This window comes from Pholis gunnellus (genome assembly GCF_910591455.1).
Source record: "Pholis gunnellus genome assembly, chromosome: 18".
In the NCBI taxonomy this organism is placed as follows: Eukaryota; Metazoa; Chordata; class Actinopteri; order Perciformes; family Pholidae; genus Pholis; species Pholis gunnellus.
In genome coordinates, this window is record NC_136545.1 from 12,989,410 (window position 1) to 13,011,786 (window position 22,377).

At 42.2% G+C, this 22,377-nt stretch overlaps 1 protein-coding gene across 3 annotated transcripts in view; it reads right to left on the reverse strand.

Annotated features, from left to right (window-relative positions):
• Positions 1–273: 273 nt before the first annotated feature.
• Positions 274–22,377, reverse strand: part of LOC306710296 (mediator of RNA polymerase II transcription subunit 13-like) — a 70,295-nt gene continuing 48,191 nt past the window's right edge. The window contains exons 5-31 of one of the 3 annotated variants that reach the window (XM_079178737.1): positions 16,426–16,571; positions 15,262–15,468; positions 14,357–14,521; positions 14,099–14,255; positions 13,886–13,990; positions 12,918–13,574; positions 12,383–12,596; positions 12,203–12,281; positions 11,942–12,063; positions 11,649–11,727; positions 11,274–11,488; positions 10,687–10,862; positions 9,487–10,415; positions 9,058–9,237; positions 8,654–8,883; positions 8,341–8,539; positions 7,932–8,220; positions 7,580–7,832; positions 7,302–7,490; positions 6,959–7,182; positions 6,695–6,837; positions 5,574–5,732; positions 5,221–5,385; positions 4,659–4,822; positions 3,286–3,450; positions 2,960–3,069; positions 274–2,094 (exon numbers count right to left, since the gene is read on the reverse strand). In XM_079178737.1, the coding sequence (XP_079034863.1) occupies positions 1,962–2,094; positions 2,960–3,069; positions 3,286–3,450; positions 4,659–4,822; positions 5,221–5,385; positions 5,574–5,732; positions 6,695–6,837; positions 6,959–7,182; positions 7,302–7,490; positions 7,580–7,832; positions 7,932–8,220; positions 8,341–8,539; positions 8,654–8,883; positions 9,058–9,237; positions 9,487–10,415; positions 10,687–10,862; positions 11,274–11,488; positions 11,649–11,727; positions 11,942–12,063; positions 12,203–12,281; positions 12,383–12,596; positions 12,918–13,574; positions 13,886–13,990; positions 14,099–14,255; positions 14,357–14,521; positions 15,262–15,468; positions 16,426–16,571 (5,854 nt within the window). In that variant the 3' untranslated portion in view covers positions 274–1,961. Of the gene's footprint in view, positions 2,095–2,959; positions 3,070–3,285; positions 3,451–4,658; positions 4,823–5,220; positions 5,386–5,573; positions 5,733–6,694; positions 6,838–6,958; positions 7,183–7,301; positions 7,491–7,579; positions 7,833–7,931; positions 8,221–8,340; positions 8,540–8,653; positions 8,884–9,057; positions 9,238–9,486; positions 10,416–10,686; positions 10,863–11,273; positions 11,492–11,648; positions 11,728–11,941; positions 12,064–12,202; positions 12,282–12,382; positions 12,597–12,917; positions 13,575–13,885; positions 13,991–14,098; positions 14,256–14,356; positions 14,522–15,261; positions 15,469–16,425; positions 16,572–22,377 lie in introns of all 3 variants that reach the window. The other 2 variants (XM_079178738.1, XM_079178736.1) reach the window with 2 other exon arrangements.

Consider the following 22,377-nt stretch of genomic DNA (forward strand, 5'->3'; position numbering starts at 1 on the left):
TAGTTTAGTAAATAGAAATGCATCATATTTTATAAGATCATTTATGTTTCATTATCTATGTCATATGTTTTGGATGACATTTTAACCTGAACAATAGATAAATGCGGTGCAGTAAAAAGTACATTACTTGAGTATATAGATTTTGTTTCATTTCTTCACTGATTATCAGTATTTGATTACCCAAATAAACAAAATGAAATAAGAACATAGCACATTCTGTGGTTTACAGTCTTTTGGATCGAAACAGAACACTGAACACAACATCATTTTCAGGAGTTTTAATAATTTACTAAAAAAGAGTGTAAAAGTAACAGATCTCTCCCACTAAAGTGGATCTGTTTGATATTCAAAGTGATGACAGATGTAACATTTGTTTGCAAACTTGCCCTCGTCTGTACATTTGTGTACACTTACTTGGCAATTCAACCTCTTGGCTGTAATTAAATGACTTTTGTACTGTATACTGTATATCAAAAAAAGCTCAGCAAAAAAAAGAAAATACTTTGATATGAATCACATGAAAGTAAACCAACCAGCATGAAATGTACAGCTTTAAGAAAATTCCAAAAAACACAGCTGAAAAGTGTATATACAAACATGCTAGAAATCTAACAAAGAGCAGACTGGGTGAAGCTGAAGAGACAGGCCTTTCTATTGGTTTGCTTGACATCATTTAGGAGAGCCAATGAAATAAAGCATCGTTCTTAAATATTTAATAACCTTGCAATGTTCAAATACCATGGTCTTCTACTGCCTATTTCAAGTTTTTTTAGCAGAGGAGGAACACTTTATAAATATAGAGTATACTGTATCTCCTGCATCAATTAGTTTAATTTAAACTCATTAAATAAAAAGGTAAAATGTTCAGTATCTGTAGAAAGTAAAAAAAAAGATAAATGTTCATACTGTGTCCACTTTTAAAGAGATGGGTGTTTCCATCGTCCTTATCATTAAGTGCCTGCTTGGAAGAGGTAATATATATATATATATGTATATTCATATATATATATTTATATATTTATATCAAATTCTATGACATGATATAATTTGTATAAATATGGCATCTTTACAATTGCATTAAAATTACATTTTTTTTTTATTTATTTCAGATCCCAAGACAATTAACAGTCAATTGGGAAAAAGGCCTTGTTTAAGTTTCTCCTTTTCTTGTTTTAAATATTAAAAATAAGTCTCAATTCTTTGCAAATGTTTGTCTTACATTATAAACAACACTTCTGTCCTAACTGGTCAAATATTTTCCATTGTGTTCATATCCACAACACGTTGGAAGGTGAGGAAAAAGTGCCCCTTTCAGAGTAAAAGTAGAAGATTCCTCAACCGACTGCAAGTCCCAAGAAGCTCAACAGTGCAGTTCTATACAAAAATGTAAAAGCATCATTGATGTAACAAAGCCATGTGTTTGTGTAGTCATGCCACTTTGCTGGTTGTACAATATGGAGTTATGTGGCCCGGCACAGACGTCCCTTTTCACAGGTGAAGGTGTAAAGAGAATCGTATATATAGCTTCTCTGTAATTATCCGATGCTTCTTCAAATGCCACTGAGAGGTGTAGCCCGAGTGGGACATAATGCTATTTTGATCAGGAAAAAGTAACTGTGATATGTCAATAAAATGGGCATAGATCCGTCTGTTCTCCCTCTCAAAAAGTACCATAACTGACACAGGACCAGTTGTGAAGGTACAAACTGTACTGGGTTTGCAGGGTGTCGTGGTTAACATGTTACGTTATTGTTCAGAGCATTTCTCTCTTCTTATTAATTACATTCCAGGCATGGGAGAGTCTGACTTGCCCTGTCTTTTATTCAGCCGTTAAATCCATGTCAACCCGAAGCAACAACAGAGCTCTGGTGCTCTCTGGTGCCCAGAAGGAGGAAGCGTAGGCACAGAGGAAATGAAGGTAACCATCAGCCCCCCAGAGTCGTCCTTGAAGTCTCACACAGTTAAAGCATGTTCAGGATGGCGTTGTACATTTGGATCAGTACAGCCAAGTGGACAGGCAGGCAGGACTGGCGGTCTTGGGTGGCAGGGGTACACGTCAGCCAGGAGAGGGCGTTGTACTGCTCCAACACAAACCTGTGTTTGAAAAATAAACAATTCTAGCAACAATCTCTGACTTTTTAGAGATATTTTAATTATAAATATTGCAATGGTTTACCCGTCAACTTACCTTGATTTCCTTAATCACAATAGTATACATACAAAATAAGTTTTTCACTCCTAATACTGATATTGAACATTTAGTAAAAGTTCACTATTCAACATTCTGAACATTAATATAGCAGCAAACAACTATTTGCTATGTAAATATAATGTCTATCTGAGCAAAGAATGAAGTTGCTCACCCTCTGTGTGTGTGTGTTGTAAGCCGAGCTTCTCTGTGCTTTGTCCACAGTTAGCATCGTTAGCTGTGAGTTGCCCAGCAATATTGAGAGCCGTTGAGAGGCAAGTCAAATTCTCTCAATTTCACATTTAGCACCTTTCCAAGAATTGGATATTCTATTTTGATAATATCTTTATTAATAATCAATTATTAATGAGGAATTTAAATTGAATCAAGACCATTGAAACAATAAATACAGTTTTTTGTAATGTTATGTGAAACCATTATTATCATCTTTTTTCAGTTATGATACATACGCAAATTATAAGATGTTTTCACTGATAAACAAACAACTTTAACACATGAATCTGTTCTTAGCACACATTGCAATGTCAAGAAATAGTATTTGTTGTTACTGAGGTAATACATGTTACTTAATGACAATGTAACACTTACTCATAAAGAACAGATGTTTTGAACACATAGTTTTGTATCAACTACTTGAATAAGACCATGAGCTACCGACTTTGAAGGCTTTGTGCTCACCCTCCAGTGTCTGCTTTCTATACAGCAGGTGATAAAGAACTCTAAAAGGGTCAACATGTGTTACGTATTTACCTGAGCACATCCGAGGTGGTCTTTGAGTCTAAGGGGTGAGGGGACCTCTTTGTCTTGTCGGACACCAACTCATCTGTCTGAGCTATGGAGATGTGGTGGTGGAGGGAGGCCTGAAAGTAAAGAAACAAAGGGCACGATGTCAAATGTTGAAGCATTCCTGGCTGTACTGTATTGAGCAGCTGTGTGCATCTTTAAAGTTCAATCACACAATTAAAAGTATTTCTGCACAAATTCTTCTTTCTTTGTATGTCTTTCTCTCAAATGAAATAGGTTTTGTCTCTTTAACCCACACACACACACACACACACACACAGTGTTTTGAGTACCTTGAGGAAGAGTGGACACTGGCTCTCAGCATGCGGACAGGAGGCCCAGAACCAATGAGGAAGTCCATTTGCTTGTGCAGTGGAGACGTAGTAGCCCAGAGCCAGCGGCTGCTGCTTCAGCTCTTCTGGTGGACTGTCCCTGGACAGCAAGCGCTCTCCCTGGTTCTATACACACACACACACACACACACACACACACACACACACACACACACACACACAGGTGAAGGCCAGTTATTAATTACAAACCTTTATTGGGATCCTTTCAAATCCTGGGACATTTTATTCTTCCATCTTCATCTTACAATTCTAAGCCTTTGCACCGGCATGAGTGGGGGTTGTATTCCTTTAACTCCTTTAACAAAATCATGTAATTTTCATGAAAAGAGAACTGACAATACCCTTTTTTATGTTGTATTAAAAGAGACATCTGTAGTTCAGCAATTGCCATCTGCTAAATATTTGATTTCCAATGTTCTGAGTTGTGCTCAAAAACGCAGAATTGCATGCAATCCTTGTAGATCAGAAGATATATAGTATACTCTAGTATAGTTTAAGTTATACATAAAGATCCTAAAGCACCATTTGAAGAGTAAAAATACTGATTTCAACCAACAAATATCTCATTAGCTGATATTTTCTTTCCCATTGAGTCAAAGTTTTTTGCAAAATAACTACCGACATGTTTGCATTTTTAGCCTGCAGGTCATTGCGGTAATGACATACACAGCTAACATAAGTATGCACACTTTTACCTCTAACATGTTATTGCACTGCCACACACTGTTCCCACAGTTTGTCCGTACTGAATGAAATGTTCCGTAGTACAGGCTGTCAACATGTCTCTTCTCCTGTGCCTCCAAGACAAATTCCTGTGCATCTATTATACTTGGCAAAACTATAATTCTGATTCTAGCTCGATAAAGAGCTAAGTGTCAGTCAGCCAGGACTGCAGTGAAGAAGCTCCCATGCCTCAAAGTACAAAATCAAATCTGAACCTGAGGTATGCATTATAGTTCCATTAAAACATTCATGTAATTAACAGTTGTACATAGCAATCAAAACGCTTATTATACTGTACATGATATACTCTACAGGTGATATATGGCTCTTCATTTTATAGGTATTTCGAGGTTGCCGAGCTTTATTACGTCTGATCACACCCTGTATGATTCTTGTGCAAAGTCACAGCAGTACACAGCTTTCCTTCTCTCTTCAAAATGAATGTCTAAGTTGTAGGGTGTAAATACAGCAGCATGTTTTTTTTTCCCCACATGCAGAGTATGTCATCATTATTTCCCTTTGTAAGAGGGATCATTTGCAACAGCTCAAGTCACTTTAGGGTGATTTCTCTCCACCGGCTCATGACTCACCTTGGTGTGTTGGAAATGTGATCCCATTCCCATCCCGGACGGAGAGCCTGGTGAGGGCACAGGAGAGGTGTTGGGGGACGGGTGGAGGTTTCCTGTGATCAGCATCATGTCATGGCCAATGTCGTTCTCCAGTTCATCAGGAAAGGGCAGATCGAACATGTCGTCTGAGGGGGGGTGAAAACAAGAGATAAAAGCGATGTCAGCACAGCCCCAATGAGTTTTAACTTTGGTAATTAACATCAACACATCTTCAGTTTGTTGTCATTCCACACCAACACAGTTAATATTCCCACAAAAGGGGCATGTCTTTAGGCTAAATGGAACTTCGTCATGTTTTGCACAAGCCATTTGTGACTGTGGGGAGAGATGTTTTAGCACAAAGATGCCACCTGTTGGTACAAAATAATATCTAAATCATTTTAAACAAGGGGTTATTTGCATTTGTCTCAAGACAAAATAGGAAATGTTACAATAATAACACAGTACAACTGTTATATTCAAAGACAAAATAGGAAATGTTACAATAATAACACAGTACGACTGTTATTTTGCTAGTTATTACCATTATTGTCCTCAGTAGGGTAGGAGCTGGGTGCCAGCTGGGTGGTGGCAGAAGTTGGGAAGACTAGGATGTGTGTACAGGAAGCATCCTGAGGTGTGTTCAGCTGTGACGTCTGCAAGTTCAGAGCCGTGCTGCGTCCAAACACTGAGCCCATGGTGACTGCATCTGAAGGCCGAGAGAAACGCAGCAAAGGAGAGGCGTCTATTTGTAAAAGGTCTTAAAAATACAGTATGTTTTTAAATCACTAAGCAATGTAATTCTAGTGCACTGCAATATCTGATGTTGTTTTTTTTTATAACCATAAAGATCCTCATCATGAAATCACAGTTTCACAGAGTGGACGGGCTACTAACCGGGCATGATCACAAAGGAACCCTGTGGCTCCATGGCTACCAGGCAGGCACTGAGGATACTGGGGGAGTCCGCGGCTGAGATCCCACACATTCGACAAGCCTCCTTCAGCTGGCGCCCTATTGAATGGAGGGAATGCTCCCCGAGGAGTGAGCTCCAGTCTGGTTGAGAGAGAGGGTGGGAGAAACATGTGGAAGTGAGAAAAAAAAAGATAAAAGCCATATGAAATGTGTTTTAGTATATCATTCTCCAAATAACAGAAAGCAGAGTAAAAATATTTGGTGATGCTGCGTTGGAACTGGAACAGTCTTCCAGAGGATCTGAGAGGAGCTGAAAATATTGATATTTTTCTATTCAAACTGGCTTTTATGTAGTTTTTTATAATTGTATGGTTTTTATTATTATTGCTTATCATTCTTAGTCTTACATGTTTTTATGCAATGGTATAAGTTTGTATACATATTATATATATATATATATATATATATATACTGTATATAAGTTTTTTACTGTCTTACCATGATCAATATATTCAGGGTTGTATTGTTCATGCATGTATTCATTTTCTCCTAACTTAATTTATAATCATACATTATTTGTAAAGCACTTGTTTGAAAGGTGCTATTTAAATAAAACGTGGTTGATTGATAGATTTAATAGATTTAATTTCTTAACAAAATCTTGAAGGATAAGGAAAAAAGAGAAAACAAATAAAATGAGAATTATAAAACCATAGAACATAAGCGATAAAACATGTAATAAACAATTTAGAATACGTTTGGCTAAAATGATGGTTTTTGCACCTGTATATGGCCCAGGAGTGTAGCTGCTATAAATGGATATTAGGGAACTGGTCAGTGCCAGAGCAAAAATAAGATGAGTCAAAGTTCACGCTGAATGAATGGCCCTACTTACTGTACGTTTCCAAATGAACTCATTTATATTTGTCAGTATGTGAACTCTGGGAAACAAAGTGATTATGAAGTAATGTTTTATCCACATTAGGATAAAAGAAAAGAATGATATTTTGCAACAAACAGGTACTCATTACATCCTCTGAACACGACTCATCAGTACGTTGTATTCATCAGAGCCCGGTTTCTTCTGCACGGACGTCACTCACCTTTCAGCTCTCCGTGCCCCAGTCTGCCTAATCGACCGATCACAATCCTCCATGGCAGTGAGGTCATCTGGATGATGCCAATACACCATTCCCACAGCTTCTGCAGTCCCATCTTTCTGGCTGAAACCTTGGGACGTCGCGCTCTGAAGTGAAAAAAACAACAACAATGAAATACGTCGAGATATCAGCGCACTATCTAACAGTAACAAAAGAAGAACCATTAAAAAGGACAACTGTGCATAGAATCAGGCCCATAAACCTCACCTGTTGGGTACATCAATGTTGATAATACTGGTCTCCAGGAGCTCCCCCTGCTGGTCAGTGCAGGACACAAGGATCCAGCGCTGGTCATGTGATAGGCAGTATCCAACAAAGAGCACATTGTATTTGGGAGGGAGCTCTGCCCATATCTCCCCTGGTTCCGGCTGCTTGGAACGGGTCGGACTAAGGATGAAGGCGGGAGTGTACAGCTGCAGTGGGCTGGGATGCTGGAGGAGGAAATTCAGATTTCAAGAAAGGAAAAAGGATTCACATAGGCATGTGCAAAGTATATTACACTCATTTTCAGTGTATAATACGACACAAGTTGCTCAATTCTCATGCCCACCTCTGGACCTTTAAGCACAGAGTTAACAGTTGATACTGGACCAAAGCCAGTCAGGGACTTGATGTGTGTTAGTTGTGGCAGCAGACGTCTGCATTGGGAATAGCAGGAGAAGGACAGGGAGCGCAGATGTTGCAGGTAGAAATGGCTCTCCCCACTGGCCGGCTGGAGAAGGTACTGGCACGGCACCACCTAAGCAAGATGGAAAGAGAAGATGACGATCGCAAGAGCAAGAGTGAATTCTATTTGATTCTGTTGAGCATAAATCTCAGACTTCTTACCTGTAGCACCAGTGCAGGTCTCATTGTCTCAGGCAAAGTCTGTAGCATCTCTGTGTAGCAGCGAAGTAGCCCTAGTAGCCAAATGCTACTGGCCTCCACTTCGTCACCCTCTTCTTCCTCTCCCCCTTCATTCCTCGCTCCACTTGAGCTAAGAAAAGCATCCACTATGTAAATAACAATAGCTGGTGGGTTAGCGAGGCTGTCCGTTGTGTCGGCCACAGTGGGGATGCCGATCCTAGCCTGCTCAGCCGTGCTGAGGAAGCAAGAGGAGAAAGAAGTTGTGCTTTTATTCAAATAGCTCAAATGTGTGGGGCAAAAATCCGAGTCATTTTCTCATTCATTTGGGTCTTACAGTTCAGGGTTTTCTGCTGGTGTGTTGGCTGGTGTAGCGGCACTGGAAGGCCCTTTAGAGTCGCTGGGTGCACCTTGGGTTGTCTCCCCTGTCTGGTTTGAGGTTGCTGCAGTCGGGGTCGAAGCACTTCCTGAACCGACAGCCCCTGGAGCTTGTTCACCTTCAGGGCCCCAAGCTTGAGGCTGCCCAGAAGAGGCAGGCTGGGTTGAAGAAGTGGGGTTTAAAGGAGGCTGAACTTTGGGAGGCAACAGAAGACTGCTGTCCAAAGGAAGGGCTGACAGCTGGGGACCTGCAAGAAGGAAAATAATCATTTCAAAATACTGATTTCAAAAATAGGATAGAGTGCAATAGAAGTGCCTGAATGATATTTTATGAATTAGATTAGATTAGTCCGTTTGAATATTCTTACCAAGCTGCTGCTTGCAGGCATAAGCGTAGAGTTTAAGTTTGCTGAGGTTGTCGGTGTGCTGCTGTCCAGCCCAGGGTCCGGTCACCCACTGGTCCACATCCAGCTCCTCCAGCTTTTCTGGTTCTACTTCTTCTCCCACATGCACGAGGCCGTCGCTGGACACCTTGGCAAGAGGACGGTGCTTCCCGAGGCGGCACGTCTGGAAACGGAGTCAAAGCTTCTGTTAATTCCCTCATTAGAAACACTTATGACATTATATTACAATATGTGTTGAAATTCTACAACACCTCCGATTCAGATTTCAATCTCTTACCTCATAAACAGAGCTAAGCTCCTGGAAGAAGGCGCGGGCCGCAGCCAGCAGAGAAGGGCTACTGGGACACAGCACCACATACGCCACATCCCGCTGGCCCCCATACGGCTCCAGCAGCAACTTCTCCCAGAAAGGCAACGCCAAAGGGGACAATGCCAAGAAGTCCCTGTCCTTGTCATAGCCCAGCAACACTGTAGGGATGGGCAAGGGCTCTGGAGACTCCTCCGAACCTTGGAAAATTAGAAAAAGTAACATTTTAAGTTAGTTACAGTCAAATTATGACTTTTCTGTGCATTCCAGACTACCACTTTAGAGGTTTATAGCATTACAGGTAGCATCCAGTAAACTACTAAGACAGAGGATTTGTTTTCTGAGAAAAAAAAACAAAGAATGTGTTGACTCACCGTAGGAGCCTCTCCCGGCCATCTTATGGAACTGCTGCCAGGTGAGTGGACCCTGAACATGCTGGATGTTTTCCCAGGTCCGTCCTGTTCTCTTCTTCTGGATCGCATCCTGCAAGAAAGGCTGCAGAGATAGCAGCATACGGACCATGTCCTGGGACGACAACATGTTCATGTCCACCACTGTGGAGATAAACAGATGCACACATGTTAAGTTAACATGATTCCATACACAACAAAAACAAATGAACACACACAAAACACATCAATACATAGATTAGATAACACAAAGGCAGCTGGACATACATAAAATACTAATCTCACTAAAGATGTGTGAAGTAGGGCTGTATTTAAGGGAGTTGATCACACAATGTTATCCCAAGGATGCATTCAATTATCTGTATGTTGTATATTTTTCAAACCCCTTCTTACCATTTGTATGAGGCCAGGAGTGAAGAGCTGTACTTCTGACAATAGCTGAATCTACTTTTCCTCCTGTGGGGTTATCCACATACTGCAACCCCTGCTCCAAGGCATTGTAACAGTCCACACAGGCATCACTCCCATCCGCCCACTGCTTTTCAGACATCCAGCTTTGGAGCAGGGCTCCCTTGCGGCCATGGCAGGAACAGCTGAGGGGGAGATGCAGTGATGCCAGGGAGGAAATAGGCTGGGAACAGTGCTCCTGCAGAAGGACCATGACTAACGGAGAGGCGGGGGCTGCGTCCTGTGCACGCTTGGCCCTGGGGTCACCCATAGTTGGATCCCGCCGGCAAAGAGCCAGCTTTCTCTCGGCCGCCCGGCCTACCTCAGAAGTCCGGCCGTAAATATCCTGCTCATCCTCCAGGAAGAGGCCCGTGCCATGGGCCAGCCGCCTGTTCACAATGGCACTGAAGCCACACATACAGCGGTACTGGTCTTCACAAGTGGAATCAGGGATATACACCCCCACATCTGCTCCTTTGACATTCATATTGCAGGCACAGATACAGCAGCTGTCAAAGTTGCGATCCTTGAAGACGTTGAGTACGGAGTCTGAGAGCAGGAGGATAGAATACAGGCTGTGGGCCTCGGGCAGGGAGGGTCCTGGCCGAGCTAGGGGATCTACGGAGCTAAGAGGCAGGCTGGTGGAGGGCGTGGAGGCCGGTGAGCTGAGCTCAGTACCATCCTGCTTCACTGAACCCTGCCCAGAGCTCGCAGCGTTAATACCCCTTGGCGTACGAGGGGTGCGCGGAGTGGGCACAGAGAAGCGGGGAGTGGCAGGAGATGGGAGGATGCCAGCGGTGGTGCTCACAGAGGCAGTGGTGGCACTCATCTGGCCGTACTCTTGGTCTGCGAGGGCGTTGACACTTGGCATGTTTCTGGAAAACACACACATTAAAAGGAAAGACAAACATGATTACTTCAGATGTCTGGGCAGCAGCTCCAAGAGGCTGCTCCTTACATCCAAACAGAGCATCCTTAGAGAACAGCACTCTTTCTAGTGACGATAAAAAGCTAACCTCACATAGTACTCCTTTAGAAACCATAAACCCCAGCACAACACTGTTTTTTATACAATGATAGCACAATTACATTTATGGACATTGAAGATCTGTTAGTCATAAAAGCTCGTCACAGCTGACTACTCACGTGTATCCATCTCTGATGAAAGTGGTATTCTGGGAATGCATGACCGGGAAATGCTCCATTTTGGGCAAGAGGGCCCACGATGGACGATAGTAGCATTGCTCGGTAATCTTGAGCTGTGGTAGACTCTGGCTGGGTAAGCAGGCGAGTGGAGCAAACATGGAGGAGCCTATCTGTGGCTGGACAGAGAAGATACGAGTGGAAAATATCATTTAATCAATTAGCAACATAGACAAAAAAGTAAAAGAGCATAAAGGGGGAGTCTATCAGGTGCTTAATGTCAACAACTCCGCTACCATAATACCAACTGTAGTCAGTACAGATGTCTGTCTCACAACACAGAGATAGATAATTAGCAAGCTACAGGTATCAGTGAAACAACATGATGTGTGAGCCTGATCAGCTCTCAAGTCAACAAGTCCTTGTATCGACTTCCCCTTGATGAGAGTTTTAAATAGATAAGAGTAATTAATAAAAGTAATGAACCAGTCAAAGTCCTCATTATCATACAAAAGTGTAATTTCCTCTGTTCACACTTGACGATGTAGCCATATGGGCTGCTAATCGGGGATCCATCCACCTCTCCTCACCTTGAGATCCTCCTGCCTGGGACTGGCCATGCCCTCCTCAATCTCCATCCTGTATTCAGTAAAGTGGGAGGAGGCTAAAGGCAGCAGGTGGTCAGCCGCTCCGCTGGGCGCAGGGGGCTCTTGGCTTGGAGTGTCACGATACATCGTGATGGGAGAGAAGGCTGGGTGCTGCTCTAAGGAAGGTGGGGTGGGAAACATTCTCTGGAGGTCTGCTACTGCTGAAAGGAGACAGATATGGAAAAGAGATGGAGAGGGGAGGAGGAGGAGGAGGAGGAGAGGGAGGAAAGTAGTTTACAAAGGTGTAATGGGACAACACATTAAAAACTGTGGTTAGATAGAAATGTATTTCACTAAATACTCATGGAAGTGACTCACTTGATGGATAAGGTACAGCAACTCTCCCTTCTTTCCCCAGAGGACGATCTTCTGTTGATACTGGTAGCTTGGTAGAGTGCTGGTTGGGGTAAACAGTTATGTGTAAAAACAAATTATTACCCATAATAATGGAGGCCTCAGAATATTGAAGCATAAAACATAATGAGATAATTTGAGAATGTTTGCTCGAAAAAAAAACTGTGTTTGAGTCAGTCAGAATATCTTACATGCTGTTCGTTAAAAGAAAAAATACATATATGTCAGATTATAGTACATAAACCATGACGCCTCACCCCCAACTCTTCCTCATCTTCATCAAATATGTTGTCGAGATCAGAGATGTTGACCACCAGATCTTTTTCTCTGGTCAGAGAAGGGTTGGCTTTGGCAGCTCCATCATCCTGACCCGATTCATCTAAAACAACACACGAACAACTTTAGGACAATGGCTTCACATTGCCCATCACTAATTGCACTGTGAAATATTGATTGCCGTCAGTATAATGTAGAATATGTATATGATGTTGATGGCGGCGGTGGCGGCCATGTCCCACCTGATTTTGGAGCAGAGTTAAAAATGGACATAGCATCGTTCCCATCAGGCAGTGCTCCATTGCTGGTGATTTCGTCTCCCTTGTGAATAAGAAATAAAATAAGAATATTCTCAGACGAAGTCCAGCTGTTCTTCTGAATCACTGCATTGTGTTTTTAAACTTCTTTAAACGGTGTCCTACCTTGGCCTTCTTGCTGGGTTCTCGTCCTTGACCCTTTAACCTCTTGGAAGAGGAGAACGTGTACTCAATGTCTCCTTCCTTGAAATCGTAAGGATCGTCCCCAGGCTCCCGCAGTGCCTCCACACCTGGCTGCTGGAACAGGCCCAAAGTGTCGATGTGGTCCCTCACCCTCTCATCTGAGATCTTAAATCTCTTGTGAGTCTGCGTATATAGTCTGGAGGAGAAAAAGAGACAAACGCAATCAAGCAATGTGTGGTAGTAGTTCTTTCTTTCTGTCTTCCTTGGTTTCTTTTTTGGCCTCGTATCTTATCTCGTAACTAACTCCTCTCAAATCTAATCAATGCTTCCATTGGATATGTCAATCCCCCAGTTTTTATGGTTGATGTTTTGTGTCTAGTATGATTCTGGCTCAGGTAGCACTGTCCAATGTTTCCAGAAGCCTATAGAATCTCTTTATCTGTATTCTAAGTTAATCTTTGCTCTTCCTCTCCCAACTTTTTGTTTTGCAAACACTGCTGTGGTTTCTCGCTCCTACCTCTTTAGCAGAGCTCCTTCAGTGGCTGTGTCTGTCTTCACTTCCTCTAATTTATCAGTGGGGAGTTCACAGGGTCTGCAGTCAGTCTTATCAGTCCTTGGAGTCCTGAAGCCTCTCCACCAGCCGGCCCCGTTCTCCCTCTGCCTCAGCAGGGCTGTATACACTGCTGTCTCGCTGGTAATCAACCCCAGCCCTAAAGCCCCATCCTGACAGACAGGAATATCCACAGGCCCATCCAGGACGTCTGGGTCCTGCACTCGGGGGTGTGGGCTGAGTGTGGGAGGAAGTGGAGACATTGGCGAATGGAGAAGGGAATCCGGGGCTTTTCTGCCATTGGAGAGAGGTTTGGGATACTTGCAGCTTGGCAGAGCAGCCAGAGGCTCCATGGAAGGCTCCAGAGCCACAAGACCCCCAAGCTGAGGCCCTCCTGGTGAGTCTTGTTCCAGAGGGGTCTCCTGCGTGACAGACAGACGATGGTGGAAGGGGATCATGGCTGGCCTCTTGGACTGTTTGTCAGCCTTTTCCGTCTTGTCACTGGTCTTGTGTTTGGGCAGGGAGGGAGGGTATAATGACGGGCCGGAGGACTGAGTGGGGTTGGCACTATTCTGGGGGTTGGCAGTGGATGTGGTGGTCAGATTCAACTTCTGCTGCTTCAACCTGCAACAAAGTCAAGGTTGAAGAAAAATGAGTAAAAATAAACGAGTAAAAACCTGCTTTAAGTTAATTGTTAGAGATGTAGCTTTAATTTCACAATAATGAATGACCTCCCATTCATTGTCCTCACCTGTCTCTCTACTGCTGAGCAGTATTCTTTGGTTTTATTAAAGTTCATACTGTGATCAGACACTTAGACTCAAATTAATTACAGTATTTTAGTTGTAGTTTTTGTTGTTGTTTTTGGTCACACTGTATAGTGTGGTATAAATATAATGCTGATATTGAACAGCTTGGATGTTGCTCTGCGGTACCTGGAGCAGCTGCAGGACGCTCTCGCTCCCAGATCGTTAAAGTCCCACGTGGTTACTCCATTAGGCACTTCTTTCTTAAGCGATATGTCAGTTGGCGGATTCAATCTGCAGGGAACAAAAAGATCCATGAGGGCGCCAGATCAACCGCATCGCTGCACTTCCACAGTGATCACACCAGACATTGGAAACAAACTCAGCGAAGGTTGAACTTACACTTGCTGGGGCTGGTTGAGATAGCACTCCCTCCAGGCCTGATGGACTACCTGACAGGTTAGCTTCTTCCCAGAATGCTTTGGGCTGATGCTGGCGACCCCCATGCTGTTGTCTGGCGTGGGGACACTGGAGATGGACGTCACAAAGCCGCTGTCCGCTGAAACGATTAGGGTGGACCAGATGTTGAAATGCAGGACTAAGCATGGAATAATTGTGTATGTAATTTCCTGTATGAAGGTGCTTCTGCGTGTGTTTTACCTGAGCAGGGCTGCTGCGGTGACGTTGGCGGTGTGAGCGGCACGCTGCAGTGGTTTGGCTCCCTGCTGAGGCCCTGAGCTGCAGCAACAGGTGGAGACTGCTCCAGTGGTAGGTCCCCCTGGGCTATCAGCACTAAAGCAGCTGGGTAGGTCATCCTCACTCCTCCTAAGAAGATGAAAAGGAGAAGGGAATTAGTCACCGTTGTGAAACAAAAGTGTGGCAGCTACTCATTTTCACCAGCAAGGTTTGTTGAGCACCATTTGTTGGAGTCCGTTAAAACAACAGCTAGTTTTTAAGCATTTGTATTAATTAAGCAATAGCCCTTAAATAATGATTATGCCTAAAATATATTGAGCAACCAATCATTCATTAATATTTTGCTGAAGAAAAGGATATAAGAATCTATATACTTTATGCAATCTACTTGCTCCTTATCCATTAATGTATTCACACACTGTCACTGCTCAAATAAAACACATCATCCTAAATCCCTTCACCCTCGCTGCTTCACTATCGTTTCAGGCAGCAAAGACGAGACAGACTTTCCGTCTTAGATGTAAAAGCTATTGGTATCCATACGAGGTTTGATTATAATCAGGTCAAACCAACACTGTGGGATCAGACTGATTGGACAAAGCTGTTAGAGTAACTCCCCGGGGGGGGGGGGTTTGCCTTGACTTCCATATCTTCCCATACGGTCTGTCCTGCTCTCTCCTCCCATTCAGTCATTTCCCTTTTTCCACTCTGAGATGTGATAAACGACTGTGAGGATCATTGCAGCCAAAGTACACTTCAGTAGCACCCCATCCACTAATACCTCAGCTCAAACTGCCCGGGAGACAGCGTGGAGACGGAGGGTCTGCACTCTTTTAAATCCAGCAAACGTGTTGATTTTTTTTCCATACCTACGATGACCTCCACTGCCGCGTGACAGTTGCGGTCATAGGCCTGGCTTGCTTCTTCTTTTGCCTTTTCTCCACTTCCCTCTTTCTGCGGAAGCACCACGGGGTAGAAGTAGCTCCACTCCTCCATCAGCTTCCGTGTCGCTGGGTCACTCATCTTGAAGGCCTGACCTGTTAGGGTGCCGCTCAGACCGTATGGACTCAGGATAACTGCAGGTGGATAAAACGGATTGTAAGAAGGGAAAGCAGGGTGTAGGGCTGAACTCTACCAAAGAAATTCTAAGTCGACTAACCTACATAAGACGTTGTCGACTAATCAATTAGTTGATTTAATCGACAATTCTGTAAAACAGAGTTTCTCCACAAAGAATCACACAAAAGCACCTCTTTAATTATTTACCAGAGATGTGCTCATAAGTTTCTTGGAAATAAGTCATTCAGCATAAAAAAGCTTGATAAAAAAAAAAGACTAAGAATGGTTTAATCAGTAACCCAAATAATTACGTACATTTTGCTGCATTTCATTATATTGCACAGCAAAGATACACACTGAGGTGGTCAACAGTTAATATGATGAGTTTGCAGAAGGTTGCCCATAATAATCTCATTTCATTTAATCATATGATTGGCAGTACTGCTGTTTTAAGCAGTAACGAGTACAACATTAGCACATATAATCTGCATAAAATTAGGAACTTGACCAGTGTTTTGCAGTGCTGGAATGTCGGACTACATTTACTCAATTACTGAACTTAATTATAATTTAGAGGTACTTGTACTTTACTTAAATGTTTCCATTTCAGTCTATCTTACACTTTTACGCCACAACAATTCAGAAGGAAATGTTTTACGTTTACTCAGCTACTTTGATACTTTAAATATATTTTGTTAATAATAGTTACATACTTAAACATTTTTTACTTGTAATGGAGTATTTATACAATGTGGTAATACCACTTTTACTAAAGTAATGGATCTGAATAAGACTTCCACTACTACTACTACTTTTACAACATTACACATCAGGTTTTGTAAGTTCTGGCATGTTGTATTATTATAACGCATGTCTGGATGTACTTCATTGAAGCGCATGCTTACTCATCATACTTTTTGTTTTGTTTCCGTGTACATAATAAGAATAAAAAAACAATAGCCTTACGCCATTACCTTGTATTGGTGTGATGGAGGTCTGTGCGAGGTGGATGTGGTGCTCTGTGACGTGGTATGCAGGCTGGTGCTGGGCGATCTCCACACTCGTGCACACATTGCTCTCTCCGTGGAGGAAGAAGGAGAAGGAGCATGATAGGTGTTCACTGGAGACAGAAGACAGAAAATGGTTTCGACCGTGAGACCACAGTATAGGCAGAAACAGTACAGGAATATAGTGGTGTACATCTTCTCTGTGTGTACATCTTGAGCTGATCATAGAAAGATGTCAACAACATCTTTCACACCATGAAACATTTGTATTAATTGGCATTATGAGTTTGCACTGTAAAACAGAATCTCGTTGTCCAATTACATGAACATTCCCCTTCACGAGATTGAATCGAGATTTAAATGTAATCAAAATCACATTTAATTATTTTAAATGTGAGATGAACCCATAAATCACATCTATTGTAACACAAACGTACAACACGGACACGCTGATTTTTTCCGGGCAGCGGCATGACAGACGATGAGCGCTTTTCTCCAAACTGCAATTTAGAGAACAACACTCACAATGTGACTTTGCAAGAGCCTCACTGAGCTCTACCGACATTGATCATCTTCATCATTTCCCACACGGGCTCCTTATTGCAGGTATAAATCCTCATTTGCTTATGACCGATTGTGGCGACTACATGTTTACATATGCAGCGCTCTCTTTATTACACAGCCCAGGCATAGTTCATCATGCATTGCTCCTTTTTTTTTTAATCTCAGAGGAGGAATTGTTGGGGCCTTATTGCAATCTACATACCAGTGGGCGGGCTGGACATCATTAAACAACCAAGATGGCTTCACTGATGTATATTTTTAATCTATAAAGCTCCTTACCACCTTGGTTTGTATATATCAGACTGAGAATAAAGTCAGCAGGTACTGTAATCTTGTGATTACCCTGCTGCCTATGCAATATCTCCTTTGCCCTGAGGGAGCTGGACCTCCATTTGAGCTGTAATGGATCATCAAATTCAATAAAATGGCCAGTTCCACACAGTCATTCATGGGCAGAACTAAACACAGTCTTGAGGGAGCCAAATATCTTTTGATGTTGGCCGTGGCAGCCTCCAGATGGCGCCGAGTGTACCCGAAGAGAGAAGAAGAGGCCAATTTCTCTGCTTCATAAACATTCCTGATGCTCCCGGAGGAAAAATACACCCTCATATCTGGTGGTTGGAACACAATCACGCACAATCACAGGAGGAGGAGCAGAGCTAAAGTGCATACATAGCATACACAAGCACAAGTCGCCTTCGCACCTATACAGGCACACGCTCTTTCTCACACACACACAACAGCGCTAGTCTGTCATTTCCACAATTCACATCTGTACAATGCCTGAGTCAAAATGCTTTCAATGCCGCTGCTCTCCAACCTTGTCCTCAGTGCATCATTACACATATGAAGAGCTATATATAGCTGCATGGGGAAGCTCAAGGGAACAGCTGCAAGTCAAGAGTACCACCAGTCCAGCTAACTGACGTGCCCTTATGCAACAGTCATCGAGTCTATTGAAAGCATAAAGAGAAATGCTCCAATTATCTTCTGTGTTTGCAGTGATTCTTCAATTTACTTATATTGATAGACACGGCTAATGGCACTTAAGACAAATAAGCTAGGAAGTCTTTTTATGGTTTTTGTTCATAGGGTGATTGTTGATTGATTGATTGATAGATTGTATGTATTTTACCGTGATACACTTTTTGCTCCGGCTGCCCTGTACAGATTAAATAAGGCTGTGAAATGAAGCATCCATTAGAATTTATTTCCCTCTTGTGATGATAATTCTGTTTATATATTTTTATGAGATGTGTGAGGACTGATCGGGACTGATGCGAGTACAAAAACATGACTCCCTCAAGACCCCTCGTAAAAAACGGCAGCTCTTGCCAAATGCCGGGGAATCGCTGTTGAAAATCATCGGTTGTCTCTTTGTATCGTTGTCTCTTTCTCCGTCACAAAATCAGACAGTGAACCAGAAGAATTAGTGGCTCAACACCTTTGATATTTCAGGAAGTATTGTGTGCTGATAAAAAAGTGTTCACCTTGGTGCTCTCAATTAAATCTACCTTATACATTATAAAGCAGAGGCCAAATAAGGCCACTGATGAATATGATATCATTTCAAATTAAATATTGTGTACAGAGAGGCAATCGGTCTTCATTAACTAATGTGCAACTATTATGACCGAAGACCTATTATAGCTGCAATAAAGTGCAATTAAATGTGATACAGGGAAAAGCATAACTACAAAAGGAGCATCAAACTGTAGGCTGACGCAGCTGGTGGATTGATGCTCCCTGTCCTTTCACAAAGGGCATTTTTCTGCACAGTAAGCGGGTGTGAGTGTGTGGACACACAGGGCTTCTTGCATCCTCGGGGGACATTTGTGCACTCGGCAAGCGTGCGTGCAAGTGTGTGTTTTTTTTTGTATATATGTGTGCGAGAACAGTGGACAGAGATGTGAGGCAGCTGTGTGTGCTGGGCTGCATGAGTACAGGTATTAATAAATGAAGAGGAGTGATGGCTGAGACTCGCCTCAGGGCTGACAGTACTGGAGAGATATAGAGAGAGGAGAGAGAGAGAGAGAGAGAGACAGAGGGAGGGAAGAGGGGGTGTGTGGTGGGGGATTGAGAAAAAGAAGTGAGAGGAGGAAGAGCAGGGCAGAAAAAAAAGACAGCAATAGAAAAAGATGGAGACAAGAGTGAGCGCTAGAGGTAGAGCAATTAAGGAAACGCATGAACACGAGACATGGAAAAGGGGAAAATAGAAGGATAGAGAGGAAATTAGGAAGACAAGGAAGGGAAGATACAGTGTAAGATGAGGAGTGAGAGCAAAACGAGTGTGAGAGAAAGAGGAGCAGGTGAATAATTCAGTGCCACGCACTACAATTGCTGCACACATATCGATGAGATCAGAGTTTTAATGGGTGGCTACTGAGCACAATTTGATGGTGAAATCAATCAGGAACACACCCACAGTGTACGTCTGTGTGTCTATTTCATTTGTATGCCAACGTTAACAGCAAAAAAAAAAAAACACTGTAAAATATATGATATCATATGTGCGCGAATGTGTATACATGGTATGCATGTTGAGGACAACATGTGACAACAGACATACGTGCATCGCATGAATGCCACTGAAAAAATGTAAAAAAGGGTAAAGAGACTGTGTTGGTTTCATGTGACAACATGTGTCTTTGCACCTCATCACAGCACCACCAGCCAGCCAGGCAGCCAGCAGGGGAGCTGGTTAATGTCCGACATGCATCATGGACTTGACACACATGCATCTGTGTGTACAATCACGTGCACACAAAACAGGAATGGTTATCTCGGGTTGTGGGGACGCGCTCTCATGTCTAACCCCGTGGGAGTAAAACATAAAACAAGATTAGATTAGAGTTGGAAAGCAATAAACAGTTCAAAAGAAATGTGCACACAAAGCTTTTTTTCGCCCACTGTTGGAGACATCTAAAGCCTGTGATGTGATACCTTTGTTTAGATATCATTAACAGTCATGTGCACTAAGCAGGCATGATAGCATTTTTCTTAGACTCTCAAATCTGGGGGATTAATCTCCTTAATCTGTACTTGAATTGCTCTGTCTGCCACCACAGCAGCACTATTATGAGCTATCTTCATCTTTCTAGCTGACTAACTCTTCCTACATATTCTGAACAGATCTCTTGGGAACAACAAGAAAGTCAACAGTGCTCTGGTGGACCGATGTAGAGGATGTTTACCCTCTTATGAGCAGCATGTACACATACACTGTCCACATGCTCGAAAAAGTCCTTCCACTGCACCGGCACAATGTCTTTATTCCATACAAACAAATCCAACCAAAACACCAATACCGTCAGACACGCAGGTGTGTGCGTATGTTCCTGCACGCACCCATTACACACCAGTATTAGCACGAGCATAAGGGGGATGCAGTTAGCTTGATGTATTATTCAGTGGCTCCCAGTGGGTGGTTTTAGCCAGTGTTGCTATCACAATGATTGTGCTCAAATACTGCTCCAACTATGTATATGGATTCACAATGAAAAGGTGCTCAAGGACACAAACTGTGCACACACACACACACACACACATCGCCTTCTCCATGGGCACAGGAGGCAAAGACAAAAAAGAAAATCAGTCTATCGCAGAATTTGATTTCTTGTTAGTCCTGAAAAACAGCAAATAATAACTGTGAATACTGGCTTTTATCTTGATGTCTGTGGTCCTAATTAAAAAAAAAAAGAGGGAAAGGATCTGTTGGAAGGCTGTTGCTGTGATGTATCACCATCCTCTCTATTGATCGTGTGTTTTTTCTCTCTTTCTCTTCCTTTTCTCTCTCGCCCCCTCCCCGTGGTTTTACCTTCACACGCCTCACGTGTTCTCTGCTTTCCGTCTCTAGAGAGACTCCAGACACATGTAGAACAACATGTTTCAAAGGAGAAAATGCGAATTATTCCGTAATCCAAATATGTATCAAGGGTGAGTGACGGGATGCCACCCCTGAACTTTCATCTTAAAAGCACAAATAAATGACTTAAATAACACTGAACTAAACATGACATCAGATACTGTCTCAGTCTTCTGGTGCATTCACATTTGAATGGCTCCAGTGCAAAGTAGTCAATCAATGAGTCTGCATAGATCTCATCTCTCTCTAAAAGCTGTTTTACTACTGACCGAAGCACATATTACAGTAACAGTCAAATTCATAAATGACTGCAAAAGTGGTGCTATAGTTTTTACTGTTATTTTGCCATACACACAAATACAGAAACACACATATTTCAGTGTCATTTACATAGTAGTGGCTTTGAGCTGGTTCCTTTGAAAACAATGCCAAGACAGAGAGTCTTCTTCTGAGGAGAACCTCCACCTGAACACGTGTTAGCCTCCTATTGCTCTGCAGAAACCAACGAACTAGGAAGAGTTCCATCGACTTCCTTTAAAAACATTAACATCTTGAGGTTTCTAGCTCTAAAGTTTGCAGAAGTAGTTGATTGCAAAGCAAAAGTCTGGACGGCGGAATAATAAAGAGCAAGAGGAAGAATGAACGGGATGTCTTCTCCTTTAAGGGTGCTACTAAAAAGTATTTACTGACTGAAGTATTGAGGAACTAATTAAAAATGACTCACTCAACACTCTCTAAATCCTTATGCTCTAAATCCAAACCCTGAGCCTTTTTTCACACCTGGTCTTTATAAGCCAGTCAATACTCAATACGAGTATTTCAGTCAGTCCAACATTCATTCAGTCAGCTGGCCCGCAAGTGAACCAGTAAGAAAATCTAAAGACAATCCAACACATCTAGGTTCTTACACCATTTACCCATCAACTATTTCACATATTTACACTGATAATCTTTTTCTGTAATGAAAGTACAAATTTGTTACAAAAAAGCCGATAACGATAAATCAAAATTAAGCATTTCTTTTCAGATAATTCAATGAATAAATTGTCTTTTTGAAATAACCACATGGTGAAGTTGATTTTTTTGTTTGCTCCTGTATAAAATAAATACTTGACAAATGAAAAGTACTGACTATTTCCTCATTCTATTAGGAACTTTAGTGCAAAGATAATTAGATTGCCTGATACATTTGAATTAGTAGTGCTTATAAATTGAGACAAAATAATGTGTATCACGACATCTCGATATATGATTTCATCACAATGTGATTCAATTGAAAGAGGAGGAATTATCATATTGAATTATCACCCAGCCCTAATTCAAGTTAAAAGCATTCAATTTAAATAAAAAAATGTAATCTATCAAACTATTTCTAATGCATCAACACCATTTTACATCAACATGTTTTGGCAGAAGCATGTGACTTTCTTTCTCTCACTTATTGCAACTGGGAGTTCAAGTGTATGTTAAGCCCCTGAAAGCACCAGAAA